Raw genomic sequence first — 24881 nt, forward strand, 5'->3', positions numbered from 1 at the left:
ACCTTTCCCTCCACTCCCCTATCCTCTTCTTTGACTTTGCTATCACCATGACTGTTTTTTAACTAACCAGTTAAAAAAACACTGAATGGGGGTGGGTAGGTGGGAAAGAGGTCCAAGAAGGAGGGATATACACACACACACACACACACACACACACACACACAAAGCTAATTCACTTTGTTGTACAGTAGAAACTAACACAACATTGTAAATCAACTATACCCTAACTGAAAAAAAAACCCAAACCAAAACACTGAACAGCTTTATCTTGCTGATAAGAGCAACGCTAGATCCTCAGCATCCCAGTCGTGTCTGACTCTTTGTGACCCCATGGACTGTAGCCTAACCAGGTTCCTCCGTCCATGGGATTTTCCAGGCAAGAATACTGGAGTGGGTTGCCATTTCCTTCTCCAGGAGATCTTCCCGACCCAGGGATTGAACCCAGGTCTCCCACATTGTAGGCAGACGCTTTACCATCTAAGCCACCAGGGAAGAGTATAAACTACTTAGGACTGCGTATAAGATCTCTTTAATTTTGCATAGAAGAGAATAGAAAAATGAGTTCTTTTAATTTGGTGATGATAATATAAATTAAGAGATTTCTTGACAATGTGCAGTATTAACAGATGTATAAGATGCGTTCTGAAGAAGCTTTTTCTTTCTTTAGGGATTTTATTCAGAGTTATCGAGTCTCTCTCCCTCTACCGCCAACACTGTTTTTGTATTTAAGAATGCAGTGCAGTTGAGGGATGGGATGGGAGCTTGGGGTTAGCAGAAGCAAGCTCTTATACAGAGAATGGATAAACAACAAAGTCCTACTGTACAGTACAGGGGACTATACGCAACATCCTGTGATAAACCATAATGGAAAAGAGTATGAAAAAGAATATATACATATATATGTACAGCTGAATCACTTTGCTGCACAGCAGAAATTAACACAACATTGTAAATCAACTATATTTCAAAAAAATAGACTAAGAAAATAAAGAATGGAATGCAGCTGCCTAGGCCCAGAGTGCTACCTGCCTATGGTCTCAGCATCTATGTGGGCCACCAGACACATGCTTGGGGCCCCAGAGTAACAATTATGCTTCCTTTCGCCCTCAAAGAGCACTAGTTTGCACAATAAATTACATGGCTATCCTGGGCATGGTGGTGGTGGTTTAGTCACTAAGTCGGGTCCGACTCTTGCGACCCCATGGACTGCAGCCTGCCAGGCTCCTCTGTCCATGGGATTCTCCAGGCAAAAATACTGGAGTGGGTTGCCATTTCCTTCTCTAGGGGATCTTCCAGACCTATAGGTCAGTTTAAAAGAGATGGGTAGTTTTCTACTAAGTATCCTTTACAAAAATTAAAATGGAACTTTATTTATAGATAAATACAAAAATGGCCCTCTTAAGCATTGTCTTATGCAAAGAAAGATTTTAAAAGGTAAACATCCAGATATAATAGGCAATCTTCTCATTGTTATCTTTTAGAAATCACTTCTTAAAATTACGTTCTTTCAGACTTTGAACTCACCAAAGGCAGAAAGCATTAGTCCTTGAGTTTCCTGCTCTCTTACAAACACCAGCAGGTGGAGTGGGGAGACCAAAGGAAGTGGGTTTTGGAAACCAAGTCTGAGAAGATATTTTCCTATAGAAACTACCACTTAAGTTGTAGTTCAATTAATAATAACAGTATTGAAAACAAAAGTGTTATTTCACAATTGGGTCTAACTCCTTGTAACCCCATAGACTACAGCCTGCCAGGCTCCTTTGTCCATGGGATTCTCCAGAGAAGAATACTGGAATGGGTTGCTATTTTCTACTCCAGGGGATACAGAAACGAGACCTATCTAAATTTCATAGGAAAGGCGGTGATAGTAGTTTCAAATTTAAAAAACAGTGAGAAGACTTCATAGGGTTTTAAAATGAAAGTTCAGGTACACAATAGAAAACAGCTCACTCTTTCTGCCAAGAATAAAAGTATTCATTATTTATGACCATCAGGAAATGTGGGCAAGAGATGTGGTAAAAACATAGATAAATATCAATGGTATTACATGTTTCAAAATATCGAAATATCATTTCTATAATTGTAGAAATAAAAAACTAATGTCTGAAGTAGTATAAATACTATTTTGAAATACTTAAAAAGCTAGGTCATAATCTTTAGTAAATATAAAGTCAATGAAATGTGCCTTTTGGTAAATATTGCATCTTGCTCCATTTCTTCAACACGGATCAAGAAGTACAACATCAGTAGCAAAATTCAGCAACATGCTCCCTGCTCCATACACCTGGAAACTGGCACAGTGCCTGCACCACTCTGGCCTCTGGGAGCTACGTACCAAGGGTGCGCTGGGTGGAACGCCTGCTGACCAGGTGGCAGGGGCTACTTTCGGCTGCCAGTTGGCACCCCCAGTCAACTTCTTCTCTCCAGCATTCCACTGAAGATCTCCCCTAAAATCAACCATGCAACACACACACACACAATCAGAAAAGAATAGTATGTGGCTCCTTAAATGTTTATTTGTATTTGGGGTCAAGAAGTAATAAAGAGAATGGATGAAACAGACAGAAGAGCCTTACCATATCGTATCTAAGAGAGCTTAAGGACATTTGACAAAAACATCAAGAGAGTTTTGACCTCAGTGACAACAGGAATTTCCTGTCACTGCTCATGGAAAAATGTGCCACAAAATTCAACTGAATTCATCACTGGTTACAAAAACTTCCAAGTAAGTCATAAATACTGTCTACCCTTCGCTGAACTGATAATGAATCCATGATGGCACTTTCTGGATCTTAGTGGCTTCAACAGAAGGTTTCACACAATTGAATCATGACTACCACCTGCCTTCCAGTGATTATAAGATTATATCTATTGCTAAATGCATCCCAATTTCAGAGATATTGAAATATGCATCTAAAAAACATATACATTGTCATTTTTACTATTCTTCCTTAGAACTGATTCCATGAGACACTTTTTAAAATCAATGTTAGCGAGGAATATTACAATGCATCTAGAATTTAAAGCTATTAAAGTATTCAAACCACAATTCCCAAGTATTTCTAGATATAATTTAGTGTGAATCTGGAGACTGAAACAGATTATTCCTTTTCATTGCAGAGTCAATAGTGGAATAGAGATTCCAGTAGAATAACAACAAAACAAAAACTGACAATGAAATAAAAACCAATTTACCTAGTCTGAGAATGAGTAATACTCCATTAAGTACAAGGTTTGATAGTCTCAAACAAGTACAAATACACTGTCATAAGAAAACCAGACAGTTTCAAAAATACTTACTTTTTGGATGTGGTACCAGAAATTCCAAGATCTATAAATGGATAAGAGAAAAAAGAATTTAAATCTCTATACTCAGTTTAAATGATATGACATTTAAAAGATCAAAGAAACAGAGGTCTAAAAAAAGTCCATATTTTGCATACAAATGACTGCATTTAGTTTTACAGAAGAGAAACCACTTTAGGAAACATATTCACAAGTCCAGCATTTTCTTTCACTTCACGTTATTCTTAAGGATCAAACTTTAAAGTCAATCTGTATTCAGAAATGTGTGAACTTAGGAGGCTTGAGATTGCTATCTTAGGCCTGTGTGGGTGGGAACTTGGCTAATATAAACTGTTCTCTGTGGCTCAGTGGCTAGGTCGTGTCCCACTCTTTGAGACTCCATGGGATTTCCCAGGCAACAATACTGGAGTGGCTTGCCATTTCCTTCTCCAGGGGATCTTCCTGACCCAGGGATGATTGGCTGGCAGGTTCTTTATCACTGAGCTACCTGGGAAGCCAAATTGTTCTCTACAGTTGTTCTCCTAATGATAAGCATGGCTCACTTGTCTGAACTGTACAAGCAACTAGGTTTATGCTGAAAATCTGCTTTCCTTTCAGGAGACTGGCTGGTATTTTGGTACATGTTAGGCAGAGTGCCTACAGGATGAGGATCCAATAAAAACCTTGGATGCTGAATCTTTATAAAGGGCTTTCCTGGGCAGAAACCTTTGTGTGTTGTTGCATGTTTGTGTGTTCTTCCCCTCTTAGGGAGGAGAGAGCATAAGGAAGTCCATGTGTGGATTCTTCTGGACTTTTCCCTTGATGATCCAGCTGTGTATCCTTACGATTCTGCTATAATCTCAGCTGTGAGTACAACCATGTGCTGACTCCCTTGGGTCCTTCTAGTGAATCTACGAATTATGTGAGTTGTCTTGGCAACTCCTGACCCAATGGGTTAAATCATTCTGCTCTAATCTCAAATCATTGACTACTACAGCAAATATTTATTGAGCCCCCATATGCCAGGCACTGTTCTAAGTATATGAGATAAGCCAGTGATGCAAATAAAGATCCCAGTCACAGAGGAATTTGCATTCTCTTGGGGTGAGATGGATGATAAAACAACAAAATAATAGAAGAGTATATAAGCTACTAGAGGCAATACAGCAAGCCTATGGAAAAGTGAATATGAAGAACAGGGTAAGAGAGAGCTGGTGGGTTAGGTTGAGAGTGGGGGCAGGCAGGATTAAATAGGGTGCTCAAGGAAGCCTCATGGGATGAAGCTTGTGCAAAGCTGCACAGAGATCTAGGGAAGAGCTTTCTAGGCGAGTCACCTGGTATCCCCTCTGGTGAATGGTAACTGTATGTTTAACATTTCCAGAAACTGCCAAATCACTTTTCATGGCAGCTGCTCAATGTTATCAATACATTCTCCCCAGTAATGTTCAGTTCAGTTCAGTTCAGTCGCGTCCGATTCTTTGCAACCTCATGAATTGCAGCACGTCAGGCCTCCCTGTCCATCACAAACTCCCGGAGTTCACTCAGACTCACGTCCATCGAGTCAGTGATGCCATCCAGCCATCTCATCCTCTGTCGTCCCCTTCTCCTCCTGCCCCCAATCCCTCCCAGCATCAGAGTCTTTTCCAATGAGTCAACTCTTCACATGAGGTGGCCAAAGTACTGGAGTTTCAGCTTTAGCATCATTCCTTCCAAAGAAATCCCAGGGCTGATCTCCTTCAGAATGGACTGGCTGGATCTCCTTGCAGTCCAAGGGACTCTCAAGAGTATTCTCCAACACCACAGTTCAAAAGCATCAATTCTTTAGCGCTCAGCCTTCTTCACAGTCCAACTCTCACATCCATACATGACCACAGGAAAAACCATAGCCTTGACTAGATGGACCTTTGTTGGCAAAGTAATGTCTCTACTTTTGAATATGCTATCTAGGTTGGTCATAACTTTCCTTCCAAGGAGTAAGTGTCCTTTAATTTCATGGCTGCAGTCACCATCTGCAGTGATTTTGGAGCCCCCCAAAATAAAGTCTGACACTATTTCCACTGTTCCCCATCTATTTCCCATGAAGTGAGGGTTTTAATTTTTCCACGTCTTCATCAAGACTAGTTATGATCTTTTTTATTACAGCCATCCTAATGCGCGTGAACTAGCTTCCTTGGTGGCTCAGTGGTAAAGAATCCGCCTGCAGTGCAGCAGACTTGGGTTCGATCCCTGGGTTGGGAAGACCCCTGGAGGAAATGGCAACCCACTCCAGTTTTCTGGCCTGGAGAATTTCACAGCAGGGAAGCCTGGCGGGTTATGGTACATGGGGTCGCAAAAGAGTTGGACATGATATAGCAACTAAATGGCAAAAAATGGTTGTGAAGTAATATTTCACTGTGGTTTGGATAGACATTTCACAGATGACTGATGTTGAGCCCCTTTTCATGTGGCCATATGTATATATTCTTTGGAGAAATGTATTCTTTAAATCATGGGAATGGGAAACAAAAATATGTCTGAAGGAATACTACATAGGAAAAAAGTTGTCTCAGGGATCTGATAAACTTTTGATATAGCCTTGAGTGAAACAAAATGTATTGGTGATGGTAAGCCCATTCACCTTAACAAAATAACTGAATTCAGAGTTAAAACAAGGCCAATCTTTGTAATAGCTCCCTCATCTCCTAGGATTCTCTCCTTCACTTACCCAGCTCCAGTCACTAATGTCCATGGAACTCCTTGAGTATACCAGGCAATCATCTGCCCCAGTGCCTTTGCACTGGCCATCTCCTTTGCCTGCAAATTTTTTCCTTCAGATATCCATATGATTCATTCCTTTACCTTCAAATCTTTGCACAAATTTTACCTTCTCAGTGAGGGCTACTCTGTAGTACTTACAGACCCTCTTTGGATGTCCTGGTTTTTCTCCATGGCATTTACAACCTAACATATTAGAGAATTTATTTATTTGAAAATATTTAATGTTGTCTCTGCCCTGCTAAGCACTGTAAGAACAGAAATTTCTATCTGCTTTGTTCACTGATTTATCTCTAGAGCTTGGAAGACTGCCTGGTGCTCAATAAATATTTGTTCAATGAATAACTGAAACTAATTTGGATACTCAATTGGTAAATATGTTATTTTCAAATGAAATAAAAAATTAAATACTTTATTTAAGATAATACACTTAGATTTTACTCTACATGCTCTCTAATTACACCTTTGGCAATTCAGATTAAAAGTGGCCTCCATGTTGCTTGTGAGACAATGGCACAGGGACTGTATATCTTCCAAGGAATTGTACTGGGTAAAACACTATGAATTTCTGTCTACTCCTTGACATACTCACCTGTAAGTGAATTCAGAAACAATTCATACAAAAAAAAAAAAAGAGAGAGAGAAAAAAATTCACATATGATTCTGCTAAAGAAAACTATTCTATTACTCACTGCCTACTAAGCTGGCAAGAGATGAGTCAAGGTCACTCCCAAGGGCTTTGCTTGCCGCCATTGCAGGACTTGGTGGTACCAGTGAGATGGGTGCAGGCTGCCCAGTTGGTGCCATGGTTGGCATCAGAAGATCACCTAGACCATCAAACACTGGAAATCAAATAGAACAGGTTCAGAATAATTGCAAAAGAAATATGCAAAATCAAAGGGAAACTCTTTTGAAAAAGAATGAAACAAATACATTTACAATTTTACCAAAGAAGGCACTTAATCCATACTTTCAATGACGATAACAACAAAAAAACATCTCTACATATGGCTACTCATAAAGTACGGAAATACTAATGAACATGAAAGTGGAAAAAAGAAATTGTGTAACGTTCAGGAAAGAACACAGACTTGGGAATCAGAATTGGGCTCATGTCAGCTGCCTCACTAGTGTGTGACTTTGAGAAAGTGACTGTCTGAGTTTTTATTACCTGTAAGTGGGAAGAGTACAACTACAACATGGATTTGTTGTGGAGATTAAACTAGATGATATACGTCATGCCTTTACTATAATGCTCACTCAAAATAGGCATTCAATATGTGGTAGTTACAGTGCCTACTTTTATAAAAATTCTTAAATGAGAAAGAAAGTCTGAATCTCCTAATTCCTATGAAATCAGTGCTGGGGTAAAATCTGATCTGATGATTAGTACCTATTAACAAATATCTGAAAAACATACTGTAGAAGCAAGAATTTTGATTTTTGTTTCTTTCATTGTAGTATGAAAGTTAGAACCACTTCTGGTTCTAACTTTAAGGGCATAGCTACAATATATGCTATTTTCAGTATTAAGAATCATGCTATTATTGATGGTTCCTGATCAGCATGTAACAAATGACCATTTGTTTAGTTCCCGGAATACAGAGAGACTATTCAAAAATGCTGTCTCATAGAATTTGTAGAAAAGCTTCTGGTGATACCTACATCAAAAGTTTTATGGTTGCTAATTTTTTAATATATAAAAAACAATGCATATTTACCATACACACACCACTCTACAATAATTCTAAATTAAATGAAGGACAGCATTCAACTCAGCACTGGCAATGGAAGCAACCAAATTGTCAGGCAGAGGATATAGTTGGGGTGTTTCTGAAACACAATTACCAAAAACTCACCAATTGAAAATTTGTAGTAGGGACCCAGCATGAGAAGAGTAGAATGGAAGAAAATACAAACAAAATGACAGCAGGATGAAAGGTTAAAGGCAGGCAAAGAATACTATTCGTGTCAACTTCATCAAACGGAGGGCCAGGCAAACTTCAGAGAGTGTAAGCAACAGCAGTGGGAGTGTCTACACATTGAGATACTGCACAAAGATTTAGCACAAAGTATTTGTTTTCCCTTAACTTTCTCCAAACCACGTGCACATAAGCTCATGCAAACAGATGGTGTGCATGTTAAGTTAAATTTCTGCTAAAAAATAAAAACAAAAACAGAAAGAGACTGCAGGTTATTCTTAAAGCCACTAAAAATGTATGGAAAATATTTACTTAGGTTACAGAAGGAGAGATTTATTGAACAGTTTTAAAACCAGGTCTTCATTCAATATTTGCTTATAAATTTCCTGATATCACACGAACCTGAGGCGGTGTATTTTAGAAACAGAACAAATAAAAAGAATATTTGAAAAATCACTGCCTCACCTGAAGGATCAAAGGAGCTGCTGCTAGAAGTTGAAGGCGTTGTTCCAAAAGCTGCCTCAAAGTTGGGCTGTAGCAGGTTATTCTGAGCTGGAGTCACTGGCGATGGAGAAGGAGCCATGAAAGAACCCCCAAATCCTGGGAAAAAGTAGTTCCAGAAAAATATAAGCAGAAACAACTAAAGACAGGTAAAGGCCAATAAAACAGAATCAGCAGAAGTAACAGAAGACCAAAAAGGTATTGAGTGCATATGGATGAGAAGGCAATGAAACCCAGGAAGTTATGCTTTTGGAATAGTTTTTCAAGTATCTTAAAATCTGACACATAATGAGAGATTTAATTTAACTGCAAATCAGAGAGCACATAAGACTTTATGTCCCTGTTAAGAGAACCTGCAGCAATCCAATCTACTGTTATGATGGAGTACATAAAGCTGAGGTGGTTTCACTATGGTTAAACTTCAGATAGTTATTTTTGTATTTAAATTTTATTTCTTCAAATCACAATACCAGGTACCTCGAAAATGCTTAGTTTACACATTGGCTCAGCATAATAATAAAATGCAAATCAGAAAAATATGCATGTATCCTGCCATCAACTCCTCCTTAATATATTTCTTATATGTTCCAGTCTAATTGCTGCCATTGACAAATTTAGGCTCACCCAATACAACACAAAGCGACTTTCTGTCTCTAATCTGTAGCTCCTCCAACCTAGCCTTTACAGTGCAGCCAGAGTGATCTTTCTGAGTAGACAATGCTGACAAAGTTACTTCTCTAATATCCTTCATGGGCTCCCCAGAACTTTCAGATTCATATAATGTGGGTTCCTTTATATAGCAAACAAGCACACCTGTCTCTGGACCTCCTTCTCCCCTCCCTGCAAACTCAGTTGCGGCCATAATACATCACAATGAGTCAAATACCAGCCCCAGGAGGGCTTCTTTGCCTCCTTTTGCCACCCACAGCTACCAGCCACAACGACCCTGCCCCTCCCACACCTGGTACACATGGGTGATGTGTCCTGCCTCTGTGCTCTCAGCACTGGTACATCTCCCCACCCTACCCATACACCATCCTTTATTTCCACCCCAAGTCCCCACCCTGGGGGTGGCTTTTTGGTGTCAGGAACTGTCTTTTTTCATCTTTTCCACGAATACTCAGTCAAATATCTAAAACACTGAATTAACACTTATTGAAAGAAGGATACTTTTGAATTTAAAAGGTGAGGAGAAAGCAAAGACCTCAAATTAAGTGTTTCTCTTTTGAAGCCTGGAAGTAAATTATTGCTCTCAATCAACAGACAGAAGCAGAGCTCACTGTATTGCTTCTGTACAAAAAGATATAAGGATTCCCTGGTGGCTCAGATGGTAAAGCATCTGCCTGCAATGAGGGAGACCTGGGTTTTGTAAAGCATCTGCCTGCAATGAGGGAGACCCGGGTTTGATCCCTGGGTCGGGAAGATCCCCTGGAGAAGGAAACGGCAACCCACTCCAGTATTCTTGCTTAGAAAATCCCACGGATGGAGGAGCCTGGTGGGCTACAGTCCATGGGTTCACAAAGAGTTGGACACGACTGAGCGACTTCACTTTCACTTTCATGAAGAAAGTGACTCCTTAAGAAGACATTAGATGATGTCCTATTATCAAACACGTATCAAAATTAAAGAAGTCTTTTTTATACTCAAGTTTGGGTATATATATAATATATATATAAATGTATTCTTTTCTCATCTAGCTATATTTTTTCTTCACAAAATGCTTGCCAAAAAACATAAAGAATGCTTACAAAAAACCTTCAGCTTACACTTTGTAACAGTCAATTTATAATTTTGGAAATGACTTCCACTGAAATTCTCCAGTTACTATTTCTAACCAGAAAATCATGCTGTCCCTGGAAATGGATAGTGACACTGGCTTAGGTTTCCTTGTTTATGTATGAAAAAATGAAACACGGAGAACTGTTACCTATTACAAGATGCTCTCTAAAATTCATGGGGACTACCTGAAGTGATTTTAGCAGTATTCAAGTGACTTAAGGATCATGTAGCCTTCCTAAATGAAGACATCCTGTAGATATTTAAAAATTAACATCATAATGAAGCGAAGATGGGATCAGTTCAGTTCAGTCGCTCAGTCGTGTCCGACTTTTGCGACCCATGAACTGCAGCATGCCAGGCCTCCCTGTCCATCACCAACTCCCAGAGTTTACTCAAATTCATGTCCATTGTGTCAGTGATGCCATCCAACCATCTCATCCTCTGTCGTCCCCTTTTCCTCCTGCCTTCAATCTTTCCTATCATCAAGGTCTCTTCCAATGAGTCAGTTCTTCGCATCAGGTGGCCAAAGTATTGGAGTTTCAGCTTCAACATCAGTCCTTCCAGTGAACACCCAGGACTGATCTCGTTTAGAATGGACTGGTTGGATCTCCTTGCAGCCCAAGGGACTCTCAAGAGTCCTCTCCAACACCACAGTTCAAAAGCATCAATTCTTCGGCACTCAGCTTTCTTCACAGTCCAACTCTCACATCCATACTTGACTACTGGAAAAACCATAGCCTTGACTAGACGGACCTTTGTTGGCAAAGTAATGTCTCTGCTTGTGAATATGCTATCTAGATTGGTCATAACTTTCCTTCCAAGGAGCAAGCGTCTTTTAATTTCATGGCTACAATCACAATCTGCAGCAATGTTGGAGCCCAGAAAAATAAAGTCAGCCACTGTTTCCCCATCTATTTGCCATGAAGTGATGGGACCAGATGCCATGATCTTAGTTTTCTGAATGTTGAGCTTTAAGCCAACTTTTTCACTCTCCTCTTTCACTTTCATCAAGAGGTTCTTTAGTTCCTGTTCACTTTCTGCCATAAGGGTGGTGTCATCTGCATATCTGAGGTTATTGATATTTCTCCCGGCAATCTTGATTCCAGCTTGAGCATCCTCCAGCCCAGCGTTTCTCATGATATACTCTGCATATAAGTTAAATAAGCAGGGTGACAATATACAGCCTTGACATACTCCTTTTCCTATTTGGAACCAGTCTGTTGTTCCATGTCCAGTTCTAACTGTTGCTTCCTGACCTGCATATAGGTTTCTCAAGAGGCAGGTCAGGTGGTCTGGTATTCCCATCTCTTTTAGAATTTTCCACAATTTATTGTGATCCACACAGTCAAAGGTTTTGACATAGTCAATAAAGCAGAAATAGATGTTTTTCTGGAGCTCTCTTGCTTTTTCGATGATCCAGTGGATGTTGGCAATTTGATCTCTGGTTCCTCTGCCTTTTCTAAAACCAGCTTGAACATCTGGAAGTTCACGGTTCACATATTGCTGAAGCCTGGCTTGGAGAATTTTGAGCATTACTTTACTAGAAGATGGGATAAATGCAATTATTTTTGAGGATATGACCAGTTTGGTTTTAGGGAGGTTGGTTGCTGCGTTAAGGTTGACTTCTTGGAAACATCCCCCACAAGTTGGAATACGGCAGTCGGAAATCTAGGCAAAGGGTGTGGTTCTCTTTGTTACAGTTGAACATGGAAACAACTGTACCTGATGCTCAGTTTCTTAAAATTTGGTCAAGAAAGGACAATGTATTCTAAGGTCACAGCATGTCAGTGTTCGAAAGGACATTAAAATCAGCTGATTCAATCCTATCTTTTCACAGCTAGAAAAGATGCAAAGGGAAGTTAATACACCACCCGTGACTCAGTAGTAAAAAGAGAAAACCATGTGCATTTACCCAGGGCTCACCTGCTTAGTGCTGGTGAGTTTCATAAGGTAAGGGGTTCATTCCCATAGATGAATAAATAACACTATTTAATGAAAAAAAAGATCACTGTTTTCTCTATGAAAGTGAAGGTTTAGCCAAAATTGGCATGAGGCTCACCAAAAGACAGGCACATTCTGAGCAATTTTTTTAGGTTGAACTATCTGAGCCACATACACTGCCAATACTCGACCATTTTGATCCTACAAAAATACCAATTTTATATCATTCAACCTAAGACATATATTAGCTTATTTAAGCCTCACAATCACTCCAGGAATTTTCATGAATGAGGAAACTGGGGCCAGAGAGGTTAAATAATTTGATTCAGGTGACCTGATGGCAAGTGCGGAGCCAGGATTTCAGAAAGGAATCTTCCAGAACCCTGGTTTTTCCCAATACTACTTGACCTCTTTCCTACAGCCAGGTGTGAGGCCAGAGTTATCCCCTTCTGATAGGTTTATAAAGTCAACAGAGATCTGGAAAGATGGCTTTTCCCCATTATACTCAGTTCTTATGAAGCAGGCACCTTCACAAACCTAGACTAATTACAAAGCTATAAAGTGATATAAAATAGCCAACCGATTATTATGTTAAGGAAGAAAAATCTGTCGCTTTACTCTAAAGGAAGAGTTAAGCAGGAAAATGCTAGGCATTAATAAGGAGTTTGGAGAACTCCTGTTAAGTGAAAAGTTTTAGAGACTTGGAATAGAGGTAAGGAGTAAGAGAATACTAATGACGACTCTTTCTTTCTCTTTGTTTTGGAATTGATATTAAGAAAGTCTGTGCAATTGAAAATAAAGTAATAACTGCTCGGCTTCCTGCCTATATATATATATATATATATGTCTCAGATGTCCTACAGACATGTTTGAGCTGTCCTACATGAATCACCAGCTGCAGACATACTGCCTTTTATCACAGATGATCAGTCTTATGAATGTATCTCTCTACAGGGGAATGGCCTACACACTTAATGAAGTTCTATTAATAGAGACAAATCAAAACTGCCAGTCATTGTCTACACACATCACTTGGGTTGAGGGAGTACCATGTTAAAATTACTGGTAGATAAATACATTCCCACACACATTTTCCCACACTCACATGAGCTCTATTATGTTAAAGATGCTGTAATTTCCTTTATTCTCAGTGGTACAGTTATTAAGTCCATTTACTAAAATCAATTTGAGAGAGTCAATATTTCTAAGAATAACAGCCTGAGAACCTTCTGTCTGTTCTGTTTCTGACCCCTAGAGATGAAATGATTGGTCCTCTATAGACCATACCAGTTTAGTGGGAACTGTTATTAATTGCACACTGAAAGTTTTTATATTTTAAATCATTTCAAGGACTTCCGTGGCCCTGCTAAAGCTACCTGTGCCATGTGGTTAACAGAAAATGAGAAACTATGAACGGTCGCCCTCCTACTGCAGGACGTAGGTCTCCCTCCCACTACAGGCACAGACCTATGCTAGTACAGATTATGGTGCCGTCATCCCAGAATTGTCTCTTATGGAAGAAAATGGTTTCCCTGTTTGATATCAACCTCACAAATTAGGCATATCCCTCAACATACCTAACCTCCCTTAATAGTCCATTTTTACAGGGCCATCCAGGAAACTGTCTACATCTTTCAAACATCTATATCTTCAGTTGATATCTCATGAGAGGAATTTGACGGTTTTACTCTTCACTGGGTGAAATAACATTTCATTTGTTATAATAACTCTCAAGTTTCCAGCCAGACTCTGTCTGAGATGTGGGTGATGCCTATATCCCACCAGCAACCTCAATGACTTGGAGAGATTTTTTTCTGTTAGCCTGTCCTCCTTGGACACAGAAGTTGCCTCTTCTAGAATGTTCTCTAGTTTCACCACACTAGGTACACCAAATAGAACCTGAAATTTCTACTCAAGGAGAAGACTAAGGTGATATTTTATTCACAGTTCAATTCTGGAATTGCAATTATGTCATAGCTCTAACAGTAAATTAAATGAAGAATAACTAGTTTTTCTGGGATATGTGTCCTTTCAAGAGATTATGCATTTAGTCTTTGAGTTTTAAATTACACACTTAAATTTTTTTTTGGGGGGTGCTACAATATATGAACTTTTTTTTTTAGTACATCAAGTTAGTACTTTAGTTATGTTATTCACTAAAAACAATGTGAAAAGACAACCCTCAGAATGGGACAAGAAAAGTTATGACCAACCTAGACAGCATATTAAAAGCAGAGACATTACTTTGCCGACAAAGGCCCGTCTAGTCAAAGCTATGCTCTTTCCAGTAGTCATGTATGGATGTGAGGGTTGGACTACAAAGAAAGCTGAGTGCTGAAGAATTGATGCTTTGGTGTTGGAGAAGATGCTTGAGAATCCTTTGGACTGTAAGGAGATCAAACCAGTCAGTCCTAAAGGAAATCAGTACTAAATATTCATTGGAAGGACTAATGCTGAAGCTGAAACTCCAATACTTTGGCCACCTGATGCAAAGAGCTGACTCATTTGAAAAGACCCTGATGGTGGGAAAGATTGGGGGCAGGAGGAGAAGGGGACAACAGAGGATAAGATGGTTGGATGGCATCACCAAGTGGATGGACATGAGTTTGAGCAAGCTCCAGGAGTTGGTGATGGGCAGGGAAGCCTGGCATGCTTCCATGGGGTCTCAAAGAGTTGGACACAATTGAGCAACTTAACTGAACAGAATGGGAGAAAACAATAGTAAATGAAACAACTGACAAAGAATTAATTTTCAAAATATACAAGCAGTTCATACAACTCAAAACCAGAAAAACAAACAGCTCAATCAAAGAGTGGGAAAAAGAACTAAAAATGCATTTCTCCAAAGAAGACACACAGATGACAAAGAAACACATGAAAAGATGCTCAACATCGCTCACCATTAGAGAAATGCAAATGAAAACTACAATGAGATACCACCTCACACCAGTCAGAATGGCGATCATCAAAAAGTCTACAAACAATGCATGCCAGAGAGCATGTGGAGCAAAGGGAACCGTCTTGCACTGCTGGTAGGAATGGAAACTGATACAGCCACTACGGAAGATGGTATGGAGATCCCTTAAAAAGCTAGGAATAAAACCACCATATGACTCAGCAATCCCACTCCTTAGCATATACCCTGGGGAAACTAAAACTGAAAAAGACACGTGTACCCCAATGTTCACTGCAGCACTATTTACAATAGCTAGAACATGGAAGCACCCTAGATGTCCATTCACAGATGAACGGAAAAAGAGGCTGTGGTACATATATACAATGGAATACCATCAGCCATAAAAAGAAACGCATTTGAGTCAGTTCCAATGAGCTGGACGAACCTAGAGCCCAAAGCACAGAGTAAAGGAAGCCAGAAACAGAAATACAAACATCATATGGATACAAACATATATGGAATCCAAAAAGATGGTACTGATGAATTCACTTTCAGGGAAGCAATGGAGAAACAGACACAAAGAACAGACCCATGGACATGGGGGAGGGACAAGGGACAGGGTGAGACGTATGCAGAGAGCAGTATGGAAACCTACAATACCACATGTGAAATAGACAGCCAACGGGAACCTGCTGTACGACCCAGGGAACTCAAACAGGGGCCCTGTGACAATTTCTGTGACAAGGGTGCGATGTGGAGGGAGCTGGGAGGGAGGTCTGGAGGGAGGGGACCTGAGCACACCTATGGCTGATCCCACCTATGGCTGACCCCTGTTGATATGTCAGAAAATCACAAAATTCTGCAAAGCAATTATCTTTTAATCAAAAAGACAAATTTAAAAAAAAGATCTTATTCAAAGTAGTGACCAATGTGAACAGTATTTCAAGATGTCCAAAACAACTATAACATAACATTAAATAAGTGACTGTGACCTCTATTGGTGGAAAGTTGCAGACACTGCTTTTACTATTGTAAAAGTAATTTTACAATTCTGATTTGCTGCCAGCATTCAGACTCTGGAGTAAAGCTAAAATTTCAGTTAGTGAAAATAAAAATGTAATGTTTCCCTCCATCAAGTTCATAGATACCCCTGACTTCTACCCAGGGTTAAGAACCCTGCTTTCAGGGTGAGTTCTGGACATATTCGGGACCCATGGCTGCAAAGATTTATAGAAGAAGCAAGACCCCACTCAAGACTCCCCTCTGTAGTGAAGATGGACATTCTGGGATGTTTCTTTCCTTCTATTTGTGGTAGTTGCTGGAGGTTCCCACTTGGAGTTTGTATGTTTAGACTGGTTGAGGAGATATTTGAAAATAAGATCAACTCAAATTCTGGTTTTCCTAACAGCAAACAGCTTCCCAGTCCTTATCAGATTGTTGGCTAACTTAACATGTTAAGACGAATAATTCACTCCACTGTCTTCGACCTCAGAGGGCTGCAGGGTGTGGCGCTGTGGAACAGTCAGGGACTGGGGCATCCTGTCCACTGTGCTCGTGGGGCAGTCCTGAGGGCGGATCTCCTTGTCCTTGGCCAGCTGCCCTTTCTCCTTCAATGTGCTCGCCTCCTGGTAGGGTGGTGAGATGGGGGGCTGCCTGGGTGGAGTGCACTTGTATTCTGAGCCGTCCTCTAGGTCCAGTGGGTAACTGCAGTCTGAATCATAGGCGCTCAGGTCCCCAGAGGTCACAAATGGCACAATGATGCGGCTGAGGCCATCCAATTGGTTGAAATCGTAAGAGTGATCCAGCAAGGGTTTGGTCAAGTCGGGCAGGAAGCCCTCAGGAGGGTTGTAACCCTTACAGACAGCAAAGGCCTCGATGCTGGAATTTCGGCTGCTCCTGGGCTTGGCACATAGCACCCTGGAGAAGAAGACACGCAGCTGGCTGTAGATCAGTGTCACATCCCGGCCTCGGAAGATCTTGCCCACAAAGCAGCCCCCTGGCTTCAAGACGTGCATGGCAAGGTTCAGAGCAGCTAGGAGGAGCTGGGCCTGCATATACTCAACATGGAGGCCGGTTACATCAGGAGCCCCGTCACACACCACTAGGTCCGTGGGGCAGTCTTCAAAGTGCTGGATGATCTCCTTGGCAGTGGACAGCTGGGTGATATCCCCCTGGATCTGTAACACACCTGGTAGTGGAGCCATTGCCTGAAGGTCCACAGCCACCACATGGCCAGAACCCTGGCCCCCTATCTTCTGGCTCAGCACTTGGCTCCAGCTGCCTGGGGCCGCACACAGGTCAATCGCCCGCGTCACGCCTTGGAAGAGCTGGAATTCCTCGTCAAGTTGTAACAGCTTGAAGGCACTACGAGCGCGCCAGCCTTTCTCCTTGGCTAGCCGGTAGTAGACATCTCGCTTGTCCTTTGATGACCATCCCATCTCACACACCGTTTGCCCAGGGGCCTGCCAACAGTAAGCTCAAACTTTCGGAGCGGGGAGAAGAGGAACGAGGACAGCCGGTCCGTGAGGAGCACGAGCTTCAGCGAGACCGCAAGCCCATGAGAAGTCGTAGGTTTTCGGCTTGTTTCCTTAGTTGCTCTGAAAGCCTGTCGCGCATACCTAACGGTGACCAGAGCGTGCCACGCCTGTCATCGTGAAACGCAGTGGCTCGTGCGAAGCCAGACGGACCTGAACTTACCAGGAGTGCCGGCATCTCACAGCGACATAGCCAGTCTGACGAACTGCCGTTCCCAACATGCAATGGACGCGAAGAAAGCCACCGGTCTTAAACGGCGAGGCAGAAACATCGCGAGGAACGAGAACTCACATACTAATTTTTGATAGCGCTTTCTCCCCAATTTTGAGATGCTCCTTAATTTTTGGTTTAAAATCTCTAAAAATCATTTTTAACATTTAGTTATGCTATATCTTTATTGCATTTCCTTTTGTATTTACATATAATGTTATTCACTCAAAAAGCACTGTAAAGCAATTATATTCCAATAAAAAAAAGAGGGGAAAAAAAATCTAACCAATGGTGGAAATGTAGAAAAGCTTCTCTTAGAGTATTCACATATTATAGAACTGTCAAATATCGTGGTACATTTCCCCACAAATTCCTTTAAAAAGGGGGGGGGGGCAATACAAGATAAAAATTGCTGAATTAAGCATATTATTTCTTTAATAAAAAACATGCTAACTGAAAGTAAGGCATATTAAGAGCATCTAATGAGCTGCAGGGGTGGCTTGCATACAACTGATTTTAAGACCAATTTCATCAACTCCTGGGAAATAATCAACTTTCTATTACACAATGTCTTATTTTTCAATTTCATGTCTAAAAGGAAAAGAAGACATGCACCTTGAAATTTATATATTATCTGTTACTTATAAAAATATATCCAAACTTAACTTTCATAAAATACTATTTTATTTTAATGCAATTAATTACCAGCTAGTAGGTCTGCCGATGCTGACGAGCTAGAAGCAGCCTGAGGTGCAGGTTGGGGTTCAGAAGCACTACTTCCGAATGCATCTACCCATTATCCATTATGCAGCAAAAAAGTAAAAGAGTGTAAACAGTAAGTAAGGGAAGTGATTTGCTGAGAAATGCACAGACATGACACTCTGTGGTAAGCTTGTCTCCTGTGGATATGTGAAATGACTGAATGGATTGAATTACGCTCTGACCAGTTCACTCTCTCAAAAGAAGAGTTCTAGGATACTTAAAAATTAACACCTCTTTGTAAGAGTAAGAAAATTATTTTTCTTCTTTTTTTTAAGGGCTGAATCCTATAATCTATCAAAACAGGATCAAAGTTTTAAAGCTTTTTGCTCAAAGCAAAGAATCCCCTCCCATTAGAACTCTATTAAACAAAATTTAACAAACAATTCAAGCAGCAGCTGCCCTACCTGTATCAAAGTTTAATGATTTTGCCACAGGTTTTGAGCCTCTGAATGTCACAAACTGCGACACCTTTGTACCTCTCATATTCCTTTCATGGCACTCGCCATAATGCATCAATATATCCTAACTACTCAATGTGGGTTTCACTTGCTAAGGATGGTATTTTAGCCCACAGCATATGCACTTATGGAAATTCATAAAGAAATCACTCCAAACTTGGACTTTCCCCAATAAATTTACTGCTAACAGAAGACACTGAATGTATCATCCAAATGAGTAGTTCTAGAGTTAATTCAGTACATGTGCCTTTCTTCCAATAGCATACAGGAAAAGAAAAATGCATTTAAGTCAGTGAAACATCTTCTAGTTCTCTGGGAGGATTTAGGAACATTAAACTCAACATAAATAAACCCTATGAAATAATGCATGACATCTAGAGCTTATGCTTTCAATTCTAACTGGCTTATCTTTTTTCATTTCCAAATAATCTATGTTTATATTGCTTTAAAGAACTTGGAAACGTTGATTTAGCTGACAGATCAGGATCACCAAGGAAGAGCAGTAGCAGGAAATTCCAATCAGTTGATTCTACATGAGGATGAATGAAAAGTTAAAAACACAAGACTGCAAATGAAAAATCATCTGGTTTTGTTAGGGCATGCACTAAAAAATAGGATGAGCCAATGAGGATGAAGATGATGATGACAAAGAAATGGAAAGATCTTAAAAATGTAAGTTCACATTTAAAAGATGAAAATAATTTCACATAGTCAAAAGAAAAAAAATAATGAACTACAAGATCTCAAAACTATTCTGGGGGGGGGGAGGATTTTGTGAGTGTTGAAGGTGGAGAGATACGCACCCCCAAAAAGGTCTATCACCCCTGAAGAATCCACTTTTGCTGGCGAGGCAGTGGTTGCAGGAGATGGTGCTACAAACGTATCCACTGGAGCAAAGCACAGAACAGGACAAAGGGCACGTCACCCAAAGGAAAACGAAACCCTGAGCCTTGACAAATAGCTCCCAGAGATTTCATGTTGAATAGCAGGAAGAGCTAACCTCTTAAGTTAGACAGGCTTAAAAGTTGAGTAAAAGCCAACAGTTTTAAAAATACATATTTCACAGAAGAAAATAAAACTTTACTCCCTGAGGTCACAGGATGTAGTATGAAAAAGAGTTTTTCTCTTTCCAGTTGGTAGCAGATTTGAAATATAGGGGGTCAGCAATTGTGGATGGACCAAAAATGAGATTTTTTTTTTTTTAAGTGAATTTTGAGCGTAAAAGAACTCAAGACAACCCTCATATTTTTGCATCTGTCTCTCCACACATACCCTCCACCCCCACCACTAAAACATCTAGGAAGGCTTGACCTTGGCAGAAACACTCACCGGATAGGAGGTCAGCAGTGAGAGAGCTCTCAGGCACAGGAGAGGCCCCTTGTGGTGGAGAGGAGAAAGCATCTTCCCAAAGTGAAACAAACCAAAACCAAGCATAAGTGAGTAGAGAGCTGAAATCAAAGTCAGAAATCTAACAAGTGCATTATCACAGGGGTAGACAAAGGGCTTTTTCATGAAAACATCGAGGCAAACTCACGTAAAGAAAGGGAGCTTTGGCTTTACCTGTCCCAAACAGGTCTATGCTAGGAGCAGCCTCTGGCTTAGGCGCGGGAGCAACTTCAGGAGCAGACTCAAACAAATCTAAGACCAAGAACACACATGCCTTTACTCAACGGGACGGACCCGCCAGAAACCGCCTCACTTTCCAGTTGCGGGTGAGCATTTTTGGAAGAGTTCTGAAACCAGCTGCAAATGGTTGCTGGAGAACCATTTCATGACACAGACATCATGCAGTCTAGAGTTGCGTATGCAGGACACCGCAAGGACCGGAATACAATCCACCGGGTGGCAAGAGTTCAATGACATCGACAATGACAACAAAAAAATTACCACCAAAGATATCTAGAGCAGGAGGAGCGGAGGTGGTGGTGGCGGAGGTGGTGGCAGTGGCGGCGGCGGCGGTGGTGGCAGCGGTAGTGGCAGCAGTGGCAGCTGCGACGGCGGGAGCAGGAGAAGGAGCAGTGGCGGGAACCGGAGGGGCTGTACTAGCTGTAGGGGTAACTACAGGAACACTGGTCTCAGGTGGCTTCATTGCAAAGAGGTCCAGCTCGGGTGCAGCCTCTGCACTACCTTCAGACGGGGCAAAGGGGTCTTGGGGAAAGGAAAGTGGAGACACACACACAGCATCAGTAAGGAAACAGGCAAGAGAGCAGCGTTATAACTATGGGGACCAAGACACCTGGCACGGATATTCACACGCTAGCTAGGCTTTAGGCTGCTGGCTAGGCTTTAGGCTGCTGGCTACACATTAGCGGCTGGCTAGGCATTAGGCTGCTTGCTTTGAGCTAGGACCCTACTAGTGGGGGGTCAGTGATTAGCATGTTCTTCTAAAGAGAAAAGAAAATCTAGCAGGTACCACGAATTCAGAAATTGAAACACTTAACAAGTATTTGTCAGATTAGACTACGGTCTAGGATTGGAGACTGTTATTTTTTAAATGCTCACTTAATCTGGTCAACTTGGTAGCTTGGAATATTCATGAAAACATGCCTATATATTGGAATTCAGTGTTACAAAAAGAGTATGATACACTGATAGCATTTATGGTTGTTGTTGAGTTGCTAAGTCGTGTCGGACTCTTTTACAACTCCATGGATTATAGCCCATCAGGCTCCTCTTTCCATGGGGTTTCCCAGGCAAGAATACTAGAGTGGGTTGCCATTTCCTTCTCCAAGGGATCTTCTCAACCCAGGAATCGAACCCACGTCTCCTGCATTTCAGGCAGATTCTTTACCACTAAGCCAACAGGGAAGTCCATCAGTAGCATTAGAGGGGAACAAAAACATTAAGGCAGCATACTTGCAGTGACAAAAATTGTCAATCTTGAGAAATTGTCAATTTTGATAAGTATGCCCTTCGTTTTCTTAATGTTTTAAGTGTCAGCATTCTTCATTCTGTTAGGAGGAGTGATATTTTATGCTCAGAAGAAAGTAAAATTAGAAACACAGAGGGCCATGTCTAGCTACGGGGGTTTCACATCAGGACAAAACGACAACAGACGGGCTCAGGATTGGAAACCCACCGTTTCCTGAACAAGCATCAAGTGCCGCTGCTACGGGGGTTGGGGGGGCCGGCGCGGTGGCCCCTTCGGATGCTGTAGGGGCCTCCCCGGGAGAAGCTGCAAAGGCATCTTGGGTGCAGGTTTTAAAACAAAAGAAATGAAAGGGATAAAAAGAGAAGAAAAATATAGTAAAAGAACCAAGTTAAATTGCAAAGAAGGCTCCCTTATACAACATGAATTCTTAAAATGCATTTTTACAGCCCATGCACTATTGGCAGTCACAGAATAGTGACTCCTGGCGCCCCTTCATGTTGGCTACATGCAAAGTGGTGCAGTGTGGGGCCTGCTGAGACCTGTGAGGATCCAAAGGGTGACAGGATTCTCATTGTATAAGGGCTCTAAGAAGCATGTTTTATGCATCACTAGAAAGTAATGGATGCAAAAATTAAAACACAAAAATTACTTTCTTAGGCAGTTTGAGACATTGAGCTTTCATTATTTATATACTGTGTTACTATGATGTCTCTGACTCATGGTTTCTAGCAAGCATGGATGTCCTCTTTAATGCCAATAAAATTAAATATACAATGACATAAACCATCTAAATTCAATTTTCTTTTATAGTCTAGGCAAAATTGCACTGTTAACATGACATATATAAATATTCATAAGTTAAACTTTCATTATCCCTGAGAAACATTTCAGACACAACCAAGGATTTGCTTTAAAGAACTAGAGAAAAAAAATTAGGAGATGATGCCATAATGCCTTTATTTTGACTTAAATTTATGGCTATTTTCAAATACTGCATTGCTCTAGTTATGTTGAAAATTACCTGTTTTCAGTGAACTACAGATATAGTTTCACGTTTTGAAATTACAAGTATGTAACTGTATATAGTAAAGTATAATAATATACAGTAGATCCATTAACATACAAGCAGCCTCCATTTATAAATGCCCAATTTATAAATGGCTGATGTATGCAAAGGATCCCAAATGTGTTTCTGTCAACACACCATGTTAATTATGGTAAAATTAGTTTTACCTGGAGTTTTCAAAGAAACCCTTTCATTCCAAAGTACAAAAGGAATGAAGTTATCATAAATACGACCTGCCTAGAAGAAATTCCTAGAAAGTGGGGACCAAAAAGTACCTGCCACTTACCTGCTAGACTTATATCCTAAACTGCTGCCTTCTGCAGTACTTACCAGCGTTCCCTGGAACACTGCTCCTCCAGCCATTAAAAAGAATTTGTCAAACAAAATGCTACCCAGTATTTCCCCTTTCTCAGAGATTTACCTGGTCTAAGTGGTAGGAAATCCTACAGTCAGGACACTTGTTTCTCAGTTTAACCCAGAGTGTTTCAAATGGATCTGAGTATGAGACACACTATGGTAACATCCTGAAACCCAGCATTAACAGACATTAAACATTAGAGACCCACGTGGGTTAAAAGGTTCTTTACAAAAACACCGATATCGCTGGAATAGACAATAGGACAATCATATGTTACAGCTTGATTTGATTTGATTGCTTCTCACAGCTACACTGAGGGAACATGTTCTGGTAAAGGTCAGTTAAGGGAGATGGTGAATAATAGTAATGGCATAGGAAAAAACAGTCGGGGATAGGACAGACAGCCTCCCCAGATGCCACGTTATCACAGAAGACAGGGCAACATGAAAGCACTAAGAACTGGGGCCAACAGTCTAAGAGAAAGTTTGTTATTGTTCAGTCACTAAGTCATGCCCGACTCTGCAATCCCATGGACTGTTGGAAATATTTTGCCGTGAGTCAGGTCTGTTTTCTTTCTAGTCTTATAAAATCTGGAACTGAGGGTAGTGTGATTGGAAGCAATAGAAACAGTAATAGCAGTCACTATTTGTGTGCCAGTCACTAGGTAAATATTTCACTGGCATTATTACATTTAATTTCTACAACTCTCTTGGGATGAAAGTTCTATCATCTCCACTTTGTAGATAAGAGAATGGAAACTTGTAAACTCTGAGGACTTGCCCAAGGTTTGGCAACTGGTGGAGTCAGGATTTGGCTGTAAGCTGTCTGACTGAAGTCTGTGTGGTTAACCACTCTACTGTGATGAACTGTGCCACTTTCTACTATATTGTTCCCTCCTTGTAGGACTGAATTAAGTACCAGTTACATCAGTGCTACTGGCTTCCCTTGTGGCTCAGACGGTAAAGTGTCTGCCTACAATGCAGGAGAGACCCGGGTTCGATCCCTGGGTCAGGAAGATCCCCTGGAGAAGGAAACGGCAACCCACTCCAGTATTCTTGCCTGGAAAATCCCATGGACAGAGGAGCCTGGTAGGCTACAGCCCACAGGATCACAAAGAGTCGGACATGACTGAGCGACTTCACTTTCCTTCTTTCTACATCAGTGCTGAGTTCAAACAAGTATTCACGGGTGTGCCTCTTTAATGATCACTTCTGTGTAAGCAGATGAAACCCATATTTGTAGCTATATTTTCAGGAAAGGTGGTTTTTTATTTTTCCCCTGTCAGCAAGACATCTCCTTTTAATGCTTCTCTGAAACTAAACATAAACTTAACTCATCTACTACCCCCAGCTGCTCCAGCCCATGGCTTTTAAGTCCTCCCAGCATAGGAGACGGAGATGTGAATGAATGAGTCTGGATGATCCCAACCCCACAGCCACTGTATGAATATAGCCATGCAAGGAACCCTGAGAGAGAACTGTCCAGCTGAGCTCAGCAGACCCCCAAGACTGTAAGACTGTGAGAGACAATAAAGCAATTATG

The 24881-nt window shown here is 40.9% G+C and overlaps 1 protein-coding gene and 1 pseudogene across 18 annotated transcripts in view; both read right to left on the reverse strand.

Annotated features, from left to right (window-relative positions):
• SNAP91 (synaptosome associated protein 91) overlaps positions 1–24881 on the reverse strand; it is a 169504-nt gene that overhangs the window by 22691 nt on the left and 121932 nt on the right. For 6 of the 18 annotated variants that reach the window (XM_059889673.1, XM_059889668.1, XM_059889669.1 and 3 more), the window contains 10 exons: positions 22123–22230; positions 20931–21191; positions 20604–20681; positions 20373–20444; positions 19847–19930; positions 18529–18612; positions 8427–8561; positions 6732–6881; positions 3301–3331; positions 2336–2447 (listed from right to left, as the gene is read on the reverse strand). In XM_059889673.1, coding sequence (XP_059745656.1) covers positions 2336–2447; positions 3301–3331; positions 6732–6881; positions 8427–8561; positions 18529–18612; positions 19847–19930; positions 20373–20444; positions 20604–20681; positions 20931–21191; positions 22123–22230 — 1115 coding nt within the window. 18 annotated transcript variants of the gene reach the window in all.
• LOC783071 (FtsJ homolog 1 pseudogene) lies at positions 16076–18463 on the reverse strand (annotated as a pseudogene).

Source organism: Bos taurus, chromosome 9, assembly GCF_002263795.3.
Source record: "Bos taurus isolate L1 Dominette 01449 registration number 42190680 breed Hereford chromosome 9, ARS-UCD2.0, whole genome shotgun sequence".
In the NCBI taxonomy this organism is placed as follows: domain Eukaryota; kingdom Metazoa; phylum Chordata; class Mammalia; order Artiodactyla; family Bovidae; genus Bos; species Bos taurus.